Source organism: Gordionus sp. m RMFG-2023, chromosome 2 (assembly GCF_954871325.1).
Source record: "Gordionus sp. m RMFG-2023 chromosome 2, tfGorSpeb1-WG-v2, whole genome shotgun sequence".
NCBI lineage: Eukaryota > Metazoa > Nematomorpha > Gordioida > Chordodea > Parachordodidae > Gordionus > Gordionus sp. m RMFG-2023.
Genome location: NC_088776.1, coordinates 14,819,818 through 14,832,971, shown reverse-complemented (window position 1 = coordinate 14,832,971; position 13,154 = coordinate 14,819,818). Strand labels below are relative to the sequence as shown.

At 25.7% G+C, this 13,154-nt stretch overlaps 1 protein-coding gene across 1 annotated transcript in view; it reads left to right on the top strand.

Annotated features, from left to right (window-relative positions):
• LOC135925275 (lysine-specific demethylase 7B-like) overlaps window positions 1-6,961 on the top strand; it is a 59,714-nt gene extending 52,753 nt beyond the window's left edge. The window contains exon 15 of the mRNA XM_065460510.1: window positions 6,744-6,961. Coding sequence (XP_065316582.1) covers window positions 6,744-6,796 — 53 coding nt within the window. The 3' untranslated portion in view covers window positions 6,797-6,961. The remainder of the gene's footprint in view (window positions 1-6,743) is intronic.
• The last annotated feature ends 6,193 nt before the right edge of the window (window positions 6,962-13,154 follow it).

Below are 13,154 nucleotides of genomic sequence, written 5' to 3'. Positions count from 1 at the left end.
GGTTCAGGCAGGGTCGGGCCTAATATTTTTTAAAAAAATTAGAATCGGGGCGGGTTGGGCCTTGGAAATTTTTTTTAATATATCGAAATTTATCAATTTTATGTTGAATTTTTAATGTAAAATAGAAATATTTGATTTTATTTATAGAAACTAGACACCATATAACATATATATCTTTTATTTTGAGTGATTATAAATATTAATTTCTATTTAAATAAATTCGGGCCGAGCCGGCAAAAACTTTTTAAAAATTTTGGGTCGGGCCAGGCTTGAAGAATTAGGCTCGATGCAGATCACTAATTTAAAATAAATTATTCAATTTTATTAATTGTAAAGCGAGTTATTCTTACTCGAACAAAACGAATAATTTAATATTTGTATTCGTTTCATGAATAGGCGTAAATGTATTTTTGCCAGTAATGTGATATCATTTCAACTTTGAATTATTTTGCTCCGTTTTTAAAAATATCTGATTTTATTGGAAATATATTCCAGCATGTTTTAAAAAAACCTGCCTTATGAGTTTCAGATAATTTTGCCGTTAACATTTGAATTATTTGTAATTTATATAAAATAGCTAATATAAATTATATTAAGTTCAAAAGTTCATTGCAAAATTTTTCTACAAATCACAGAGTGATTTTTGAACATACAGAAATATATTTAAAATCAGATTATAAAAGATGTGCCAAAAATGATTTAAGTTGAAATTAAACACACTGAATTATATTATATAGTATATTGAAAATGTGTTTTTTAAGGTTAGTAAATTTTTTTTAAATATCTTTATTTTGAGCTGACAACCCTCTATATTTACCTAGTTCATCCACACTCCAGATCCCATAATTTACCCTTATCTATGTTACGCATTACATATTTTCTTAAAATTGGAGTAAATTATTGTCCTGTTTCTTTTTGCCAGAACATTTTGACTGATTACCTAAGAAGAATTCTCAATGAAAAAAATTACATTTCATATTAATATTAATATAATAGTTATAAAAAAAACACATAATGTACATTAAACAATTATTGTTTTCTTAATAATTAAATCATAAATTCTTTTTTTTATTGCTGAAATGACCTTAATTATTTTATGTTTATGACAATATTAAAGAAAAAGAAACCTTTATCGTTCATAAATTTACATTGTGGCATTATGTTAATTTATTTAAAATAAATAATATTTCTTAAAAAAAATATTAATTGATTTATATGCCCAGTCAATGCTGAGATTGGTTGCTTTATTTTTGTAGGACAGGTTAATCTCTATCTATTATCTTTTTAAGTGTAAAATGATAATCTATGCTACACGCAGAAAGGTGATACACATCGTAAAATCAGAGGTTATGGTTTTACAACAAAATCTCAAGACTTAGGTTCGAGATACTTACAGTGCACTTTTTTAGGTTAATTTTTTTTTGCTGAAACGAATTTGTTAGTAGATGCGGAGTTAAACGGAGTTTTATTGTCAATGTTTCCTTTATTACTATTGTGACATGGATATGATAACTGCTATATAGATTTTGATAAGAAACTTTTAATTAACCTTTGTACAGCCTTGGGAGTTGCAACTGAAAGAGCGGTATATGCTTGATCTCATAAGTATTGAAGATCAGGGCATATGCAGGGATATTTTTTTTAAACAGTGTTTGCAATCGATTCTCAATTCATACTTTCAAAATAAACATAATCTAAATAATATTCTACACTATTATTAAATTTTAGAAAACTGATACCAATAATATCGCTAGCTTTTTCAACTTGAGAGAGCTCATTCTAAAATTATAAATATTAGTAAAAAAAATTGGGTAATTATAACTCAAATTAGCAAAAAAAAAGAATTATGACTATAAAATTGTCACATATGAATTTCACTTATTGAAGTTTTCAGGGGTGTGTTCCCATACTAACGACACTCTTTTAAACAGATGTCTTATTAAAGATGCTAGAATGTCATGAGCAAACAAAGTTCAAATTTCACAAATATATTATTTTATATTTTAAAAAAAATTAGTTGCGAAGGTATATAAATTTAAAATTATCTCCTTTTCTTTACCAACCCTGGACGGAGCTGGCAAGGGCGAAGCGCTAGTATTATATAATAAGACAAATATATTAAAATAAACTGATAAATGTTATTATATTAATCTTACCAAATTTTGACACAAGAAAAGCGAGGGTCTTAAAACTGATCGTGGTGAAATTTTTTGTTATCAAGACGACGTCTAGCCCCAACCCTGCAGGAGTCACTGATCCCATCGCATTATATAACTAGGAATTAAACAATAATTTAATACTAGAACTTTCCACAAAATGGATATTCGCCCTTATGGAAACAAGTGCCCCAACCTTTTAAAATCCAATTTCAAATTTTGAATGATTATTTTCAATGTATTTAATTTACTTTTCTTCTCAATGTTTTTATAAAAATCAATATTCTTATTAGTTATAGTAATAGCTCTTCTAATCAGAGACCTTCATGAGCCTTAATTTTTTGACCAAGCCTGGCCCAGGCCCGCAGTAAAAAATTTTTTTAGGCCCAAGCCCGGCCATATCTAATGTTAAAAAAAATTCCCAAGCCCGGCCCAACAAGCCCATGATAAGTTTCAAAAAAATTTTCCAAGCCCAGCCCATTAAATTATTTTATGAATACTCATGCTGAAGTAATACTAATGGAAATATAATATTTTATTTAACATTTATATAATATTAATAAATGATCAAAATTTTAATTTATATTTTCAAATTATCATTTAAAAATAATATATTATCAACAATTTCATAGTTTAAATTTGTCCTTCTCTCTTCTATAACTCTTCCAATAGTGCTGAAATTTCGTTTACTCGAGGCATTTGATGCTGATTGCATGAATTTTTTTAACTAATCTTGCTAATTTTGGCAAAATTTTTTCAAGCTTCTTCCACCAATCTAGGATATGATCATCATAATTGATATCATTATCATTACATAATACCCACATATAAAAGAAAACACACAAAAAATCAATTAGTTCGGAAAAAGAGTGTTATGTTACATATTTAGCTTTCTTAGCCTTCAATCTCATTAGTGTAATACACAAAGGAAATACATAGAAAGCCAACAGAATTTATAAATGATATAAAATCCTTATTTCAATTATTGTAAAGATCATTACCTTAATCATTTTAAATATCATCTTTATAGCCAAATAAGAATGAAAAAAAAGTGATTTTTAAATAAAAATATCATGGTAACTTTAAATCAGTTATGTCAGGAATAAGTATACCAATTTCCGATTTTAAAGAAAAAACAAAATTAAAACTCTCCCAAGGTGTCTAGGAAATGGGATAAAGGATTTGTTATATTTGTTCAAATAAATATCCTTAAAATAATCTAAATTTGAAAAAAAATTAGGCATAAGCCCGGCCCAAGTAGAAAATTTTCATAAACCCAAGCCCGGCCCAGGCCTGCTAGAAAATAAATATGGGCCGGGTTAGCCTGCGGGCTGCGGGCCGGCCCGGCCCATGAAGGTTTCTGCTTCTAATTACATAAAATGAACATGGAAAAATTAAAAATTTGAAACTTTTAAATTGATGAGGCAATAATTATTTATATTTCTGACAGTGATCTCAAAAAATTATTATAAGGATTATATATAAATTAAATCTAAGAAACCGTGAAATTGAAAATAACTTAACTAATATAAATTAATTGTCCTTCTATAATCATCAACATCATTTAGGGCTATGATTATAAGTTCTTCTAAACCCATAAATTTGATAAGAAAATTAAAAATTTGAAAGTAAAATGAATCTATAATTTTAACTTATAATTTTTTTAAAATTCATTTTCATTCAATAACTATTGTTTCGCTCTCCGTGGCAGAGTCTTGTTCTGATTTATATTCAATATTATCATTTTCTTTAATATTTTTTAATTAATTTTCTTGGTGTCGAGAGCTTCAATCGATTTCAGTTTTAGTAAGAATATTACCCCAAATCGACGAATTTCTTTCTGAAAAAGAAGAATATGAATTGTTAGTATAATATCACTTCTTAAAGAGCATGGTGGGCAAAGCTCACTTCACTGACTTGAGGTCTGAGATTATTTCTTATGAAAGTTACTGCTTTTCAAATAATTTGATATTAAACATGCCCCTTTAGCATCTGAAATTTATGATATCACTTGAAATATTTTGAATATCATCATTTTTTAAAATACCTAATTCTTGTATTATAGCAAATACTTTATTAAATTAACTACTAGTAAGAAGCTCCCTTTGATATTGGGGATCCAATTAATATAGCATTACGGTCACATGTATTTATATCAATTTATTTTTTCAAACATATTTTTCTTCTTTTTTTTTAAAGATTTTTTAGAGTATTTATCCGTATTTGACCAGGTCAGATACTTCTCCGGTCAATTGGTTAAATTTGACCACTTGCCAACCCTGCTTTTAAGTAATTAATTGAAAGTTGAATGAGGAAAAAAATTTTTTTTTAATTTGGGAAAATAAAGAGACAATTTTGGAAAAATTCAAAATTTCCCATTTACAAGAAAATTTTCACTAATTTACAACCCTACATTTCTTACCCAGCAAATCATATCTCTTGCTTTACTCTAAGAAAGCAATTTTGGAAGTAAGATCATAATCTTTTTAAGAATATAAAGTGAGAAATCTTAGGTTCCAGCTATCTTATTTTTTACCAGGGATGCAAACCCGGCAAAAATTTTACAAAAAAATTTATGTGGGTTCGATTCAGGGGAATATTTTTGCAGGTTTAGGAATTTTTGAATTGATGAAAAAATTCTATATTTAAATCATAATTAACAAACTAGACATAAATAAGTATAAAAAATAAAATTTTTATCATATATTTATAGGCAAAATATATTTAAGAATACAAAGCATAGCCATGTATCAATTTTAAAAATTTTATTTAGACGTATTAGCATAATACCTTCCAAGAATTGTTTTCTCTCCTTCAATCCATGCAAGAATGAATTTTCATATGATAAATTAACTTGGGTTGCAAGAATAGCAAATAAGTTTCGGATAAAATATATAAATCAGGGTGCTGCAGCTTAGCAGACTCCTAAAAATGCAAAATATTTTCTTTCTTATCCAATCTTTTAAAATCGTTCAATTCAATAATTATCGTTCCAAAACTTTTCTCTGCAATCGTTGACCCTATTTTATGTATTTTTTCATGTCTTTCTTTAAGTTGTATAAATTTCTCTAAATCAACCTGTTCAATAACTTCATCCGAACTATTATCAACAAATAAAATTGACGTGGATATGAGTTTAATCCTACTCTATAAATTAAGAAGATGCCTTTTCACACAAATCTATTTATTATCATTAAGTAAAATCTGTAATAGGATTTATTTTATACCGTTTATATTTAAATAAATTGAAAATATTAAAAAATCTCATTAAATTATTAATATTTTTATTTACAATTTTACAAATAACTTAATATATGATTTTAAACAATATTTACTGAACTCAGTTGAGCCCGGGTTCACAAAAAAATTCCTAGTTTCGGTTCGGGGTTTTAGCAATTTTATAAACGGGATTCAGGTTCGGTTCGGGTCCAGAATATTTTCCAAAAACCAGGGCTTTCTTCTCCGGGTTCGACTTTCTCAAATAATGTTTGCATTCTCAAATAATGTTTGCATTCTCTATCATCTAATTTCCTCTTCACCTATCAATGCAACGCACCATTTCCTTGACATTGTTTTATTCAGAACTCCCACAAAAAAAAAAGTTAATTTTTTTTTAAATATAATAAAATAGGTTTATAATAATATTTTGAAAAAAAAATAAAAATAAGGATGGACCAAGGATATCATAATTCATCATTCATTCTTTATCTATTCTTCATTCTATCTTTCACAAAATAGTCATATCTAAATTTCGCACCTACTATTTATATAGAGAGATATAGATATTAATATAATGGGAGGGTGGAAATAATCAAGTCAAAATCAATTATTCCGTATTAAAAACTATATACATACACAAAAATTGTGATCTGATAATTATAAAAAAAGTTTGTATTTTATAAATTACATAATATCATATACTAATAAATCTTGTCCCTCAAATGATTAAATAATATAATTGAAAAGGCAAATGGGAAAATAAAAAATTCCATGGAAAAAATAACACATATATGTTATCGATTACTTTGGTGATAAAATAATAAAAACTTCAATTTTTTTTTAAAAAAAAACAACATTGTTTGAATTTTTATTTGATAATTAAGGAAATTGGGAAGGTAAAAAAAATAAAAATATCGACTTACCTTTAACACAAAAATAATAATATGATATTCCATGGTTCCTTTTGTTTACCTGTTATATTTCGTTCAAAATAAAATAAGAATTCATAGCTTCGAATCGAATTAATTGGTTTATTATATTAATTAATCAAAGTATATATGCAATAATAATTAAAAATTAATATAGAAAAAAAAATAAAGGTGGAAACATATTTCACACTTTTATAATATAAGTTTACCTTTATAATCATGGGTTTTTTATGATATGATTAATTAGTTAAAGTTGTACATTAAAGTGAAAGTAATTTAATTTTTTAAAAAAAAAATTTTTTTAAATCTTATTTGAATTCTAAGTTAAATAATTTGAAATTCTATGTTTTTTTTAAATTTTAGATATTTATTTTTTGCTAAATTTTTATTTAAATCGATAAAACGAAATTTTATTTTTTATTTTATTAAAAATGACAAGGTTCAATCTACCCGAACTTCAGAGAGGTCAGACTCGTTGGGGCTGAAGAATGATTTAGGACAAAAAGAAGGTTTGGGTTCAGGGAAAAATCTCTGAACCCGGTTTAGATTGAGGTAGGTTTAGGGTTCGGAGACCGAAAATAATTAAAATATAGACAAAGCATTATTGAAATTTCTTTTATTATTCCTCTTGTTATTTTAATTATTTTTGCAAAGATTATAATTTTATATGGATGGGTTTTAATTTAATCGTCAATATGTGTCATTAAATCAAACACTGTTATATATTCGTGATTTTGTACTTCTCTTTGTCTTACTATCAATTTAATAATCCACAAATAACAATATCCTAAAATAGATATTATAATATATTATCATCATTTATAAAAAAACTTTTAAAATCTGCTTTCTGGATAAAATTTAAAAAATTTTACGAAAAATGGCCGACTCTTAGATATAACAAAAATTATTCCACGAAAAAATGAACAGTAAATGTTCTTTTTAAATTAATATTTTTTTTTTGAATAAAAAAACATTTGTTTTAAATAAACTCTTTTTAAATAGGAATCTTTTATAAATGAATATTGTAAATACATGTTGAAAAATTAAAAATAAATTTTTAAAAAAAAAAAAGGTTGGACCCTAAACCCTAAATTTTAAAAAAGGGTTCGGGTTCAGCGAAATATCGAGGGTTCGGGAGGGTTCAGTGTTTGGGTTTTCATTTCTGCTGCTGACTATGTATGTCTCCTAAGAAAGTACCCCACTTCGCCCCCAGAAAGAAAGATAAGGTAATAAAAAGAAAGAAGATTGAATAACATTCTTTGGTTGTAATATATTTGGCCAGTCAATTTTAAGATCTGTAATTTTCATGGTATAGGCTAATTTAATGTTTTTTTATCTTGCCAATAAATGGTTGCTTTTGCTTTCCAGAAATAGGAAAAATGATAAACGTTTTTTTATAATGATCCCAGTTGAAGTTAGCTTACAATGAATTCTAAAAACAGAAAATTCTATAGTTAATCATTTAAATAGTATAAATGAATATTAATATGTTGGTAATATTATGATCACTATCGCGAAAGTATCGAAATACATATTTTGAGTATCTATCGGTAATATGGCTTTACTTCACATAAAATTGACTTAAGTGTGCCTACCATTAGATATAGAATCTCTACTATTTCAAAATGACAAATATAATAATTAATCATTTTTATTTTGAAGAATAAATGATTGAATGTATATTTTTTGAATAAGTCTTGTGCAATGTCTTATTACTTACTATCTATCTACCCTATATTCATGTGCGTATGTCCAGGATTTTCATATGGGGGCACTATTAGGCCCACCATAAATTTTATTGGGGTCTATTTATTGTATTACGAAAGTAGGTAATTTGGCATGCCCCAGACTTCTTATTCTTAGTATATGTCATTATACATTTTGTAAAAAAATTGTTTGGTTTGTCGAAGGATATTTATGAAGAAATATTTTATTCACTAGATAAAAACTTTGAAAAAAATCTTCTTAAAAGCAAATAGAAAATTATAAATATAAATCTGTTTCATAAACGTCAACATTGCCCAACCAGGCGGCATATGCCCACCTAAAAATGCAAATTATTGCTCTAATTTTATTACTTGAATTCAGTTTTAGTGAAGAGATCGATGCATATTTCTAGTTATTTGAACTTCATCTAGTTAATATAGTGTAATATCATTAGATACATTTACAAATAATTGTAAAAAAAAATATATCAGTTAACTATTTTTATAAAAGAGCAAATATTTCGTTTGATTTATCAAAAATAAGCTAAACATTTAAATTTAATTATGGTTCCTTATTGTGAGCTCACTTATAATATGATATAATATTTCTATTTCATATACTTTATATTTTTACTATCTTTTATATGTTATATTTGTGATTTTAAAATGTTTTAATTATTTAACGTAGACTGGATTCATTGTAGTTGCTAGATCTCTTTCCATAAAATGTGAAAATCATTAAAATCATACGGAACGAATGTATTATGAATAACTATATTAATATTAATGAGATTTGCCATTTGATGGAATAGAGATTCTACAATGAATTCCGCCAAAAATATTTCCTTAAATAAACAGTTTTTTTATACTCTAACATACTCCCCCATATAAAAATTAGCATTTGGACATTCTTGATTTAAATTATAAATATTGCAAGTGCATATCTTATATTATTTTGTTTAATTTTCTCTTAAAACTCTTCAAAAAACTCTATAAGGGCTCGTAACCTCCAAAAAATTAAACTTGATAACAATTAATTTTAACTAATCAATTTTAAATTCTTTCACTCATAAAATCTGGAAAGCTATATTCAGAGGTTTAAAAATGAAAAATATTTATAACACTAGTTAATCACCTCACCAGTTATGTAAATTCAATAATTAAATTAAATTACATGATATACAGTTGGGAGATTGTAAATATTATAAAATTATCTAGTACCGTAGGGAACGTTATTAATGGGTTTCACGGTATTTGAAGCAGAATCATATATGATAATAATTCTAGAATATATTTTATTATAAATAAAAATATAATTGAACTTAATGGTCCAAAATTTATGTCACCGACTATAATATATGAGTTAGCATAAATAAATATAATTTTGATAAATGATTATTATTTTTTTTACCTTGTAATAATTATTAGTCTAAATTTCTTGCTTTTTTAAAAAATATAATTTAGAAGGATTAGGATTTTCTAGAATATATTTAAATCGAGAAGACAGGAAAGTGGGAAGACTTTTTAAATAAAATTAACAAAAATGAGTTTATTTGACGTTTTTTAGTTTTAACTTAATTTTCTATTTCTTTTTTATTTACGACAAAAATGACAAAAAAAATGATTTTTTATTTTTTTTTGGGGAATTAATTTAAAAACATAATTTGGGGGCATAATTTTGAAAAAAATGAAAATTTTGATTTTAATATGAAAATATTAAAATTAAATGAGTGAGATATACTATAATTATTTAATATAATACTATAATGATAGAAGAATTTATTTTTTTATATTAAATAGGAAGGTAAAAAGTGGTATATTTAAAAAATAAATAAAAAGGTATAAATTATTGGTAAAGCCAATAAAAATTTTTTTTATGAATGTTTGATTTAAAATTAATATTATTATACGTAAATTTAAATGGAGGAAGGATGGTATTATAGATTAAACTATAAATTTATTTAATTACACAAGTTTAGATAAGAAAGACATAAGAGCATATTTTTTTTAATTAAAAAAAATATATTGATTTTATATTGTTACATTAAAATTACTGGGTCTAAACTTAAATAACATTAAATATATAGGTTTTTAATATAGGTGTAGCCAGGATTTCCCTAGAGGAGATAAATTTGTTAGCGTTAGCTTTTTCATCTATCAATTTCACTCTAGAGCCCGTTAGGCTTTTTTATAGACTTTTGACCGGGTTACATTTTTTTTCAGAAGGGGTAATGCTTGAAATAACATTTAGGAAAATCTGCAAATTCGTTAAAAGTAAAATTTTCAATCCAAGTAATAGATTTTTCCGCGTGAAAATAAACGGCTTTTACCCGTGCGCCTGATTAAAAATATTTCCATTCTCGAACTTATATTTGTTAAAATTCTTATTAAAATTAAATATAAAAATGAATAAATAAATTTCACGATGAATATCAACTAGGATTTATTTGTTCGAGAGTTGAAATTTAGATAGATCATGCCCGAAAAAAAAATGTTTGTTATTCAAAATATTTAAATTATTGTAATTTAATATTATTATATTCACAGGTAAATAAAAAGGTGAGGAAATAAGACGTGACTCCCATCTCTAAATTTTCATTCTTTTAATTGTTGTCTCTTCTTTAAATAGTTTTTATTTTGAAATTTTATTTATTTTTTATTATTTTAAATTGTTTATTTAAGGAACGAAAAATTAATTATATCTTGGTTTAAGCTAAACAATACTATTTTACTAATTTTATGAGTATAATATTATAATAATTAAAAAGAGAAATAGATATTCAACATGTCTTTGAGCATATTTCCGTTGCAGCCTTTACTCATTAGATATTGTAGTTTAACTCTTATAATAAATATTATATTACCGATTCTTTAATAGATCTTAGATGGTATTTGTGGATGAAATAATTAAAATATGTTTAAATATATATTTCAAAATGGTTAAATTTTAGAAGGAGACCAGGGATAATACAGGGTTGCCATGTCAATTTTTTTCAAAGTGCGAGAGAAATTTGGTAAAAAATTTTAATTCTGAAGAATCATAAAAAATAGAGAGCATAACATTCTCCTTAAACATGATATTCTATAGGTAGTTTATTTGTCAAATTAAATTACAAAATCCATCAAGTTCATAACATTTTTACATTTGTAAATAGAATTATTAAAATCAAATTTCGATTGCTAATACACAAAAATTGTTTTAATATAAATATCTGCTTCATTTAAAAAGCCATTAATTAGGGCAACATTTAAACAATTGAAAATGACATTTTTAACAATAGAACTGTAAAATTTATTATCAATTTTTAGCGCCTGACCGGTACCAAATTTAATATTTTATATATTTTTGAAAATTATTTAGTCGACTAATCAACTTATTTAGTGAGTAAAGTTTTTAGTAGACTTTTTCGAATAATTAGTTAGTCGCCAGTTAGTCGAGTAAATTTATTAACTACACTACTATTAAGAATTAAAAAATTAATATCGAATTGGTATCAAGATTTAAGATAGATGACAATTATAGAAGCACTAAAGCAATTATAATAAAAATTTTAAAAAGTAGAGGTACCATAAAAGGGTAGTCTAGCCTGTCGCATCTTTGGAAAAGGTAATACTAAGATGATTGATTATCGTGAAATCGAAACGATTACAAGAGATGATTTTCAAAATTTAATTAAAAATTTAAATGTGCATAGTTCTCTTTATTATTAAATTTTGGGATCTTATTATGCACTCTTTTCTTTGGAAGAAGAAATTTCCTCAGTGAATTTTATAGAAATAAAATAATAAAGGAGGAAATTTTATCAATTTAAGAGTAATGAAAGCAAAATTTCTTCTAGATAAATGTAAAAGCATTATGAAAACCCAAAATTTTAAATAATCACATTTCTCAGAGGGTTGGGGTTCTAACATTGACTTATAATAATACCTAAACTGACGACGCATTCATAATAATGCATTTGAAAGCGTCTTGAATGCAAATCAGCTGGACCCGCCATTTTGCAACACATATAGTAATTATTCTTATAAAAACTACTACTAAATTGATAACTTGCTTCCTTGTTACCTCGATGTTCAGGCAATTCTTTAATAAAGTTTGCGTCAGATATAGAAATAAATTTGGCCTCTCGTTTAAAAATTTTAAATAATTATATGGGTAACCAAAATAGCGACCCCAGCTGTTTTCGTTGATGCACACTTTTAATGAATGTGTCGTTGGGGTTCTATCTGAAATCATCCCCAAGTCATTGTCTACGCCTATGCATAAGATACAATAAATAGGTCAAACTGAAGGAAGATTCCCAATAGAACTGTATTGTACTACCTAACCTAGCAGTATTTAATAAGATTCCCAATAGAACTGTATTGTACTACCTAACCTAGCAGTATTTAATTAATGGTTTAAAATTCTCAACAGGAAAATAGAATCCTTAAAGTTGTGCTATGTTATATTAGTTAAAAGAACTTAAATAACCTAAAAAAAATATGGGACGCCCTTATAATTCCAATATATTGGACTTATATTTGCAATTAACCACTTATGTGTGAAATAAATTTAGATTATTTTAACAATTTACATTATATTTAAAATAAGGCTCCTTTTAGTGATCTGCATCTGGTCTAATAGCATCAAACCTGACCCGACCCGAGAGGTTTTCCCACGATGTCAAATAAATTTTTTTTTATTAGTCCCGAAAAGCCTGACCCGAAATAAAAATTACTCGTCTTCTGGACCCGCCCCGATTTAAAAATAGAAAAATAACAAATAAAATATAATGGCACCTTGTTTCTTGAGAGATTTTTAAAATATATAAATTTATTTCATAAAATAGAATGATATCATATTTAAAAATTTAGGCTCGACTCAGTCCGAAATTATTTTTAAAAAATAGACCTGGCCCCGTTCGGACTGGGATTTGCAGATATCTAGCACTCTTATTAATACTAAAATATTGAAATAGAAAGTAGGAATGAATTAGATTTAATTATATATGTGTGTGATATTATTAAAATACTTATAAGATTGCCTTACCAATATTTGAATATTGAAAAATAAATTATGCATTATACAAATCAGATCTAAGTTCTTATAAATCAGAGCCCGATGTTGTTATTGATATTTTGATGTGATGTCAATAATATGA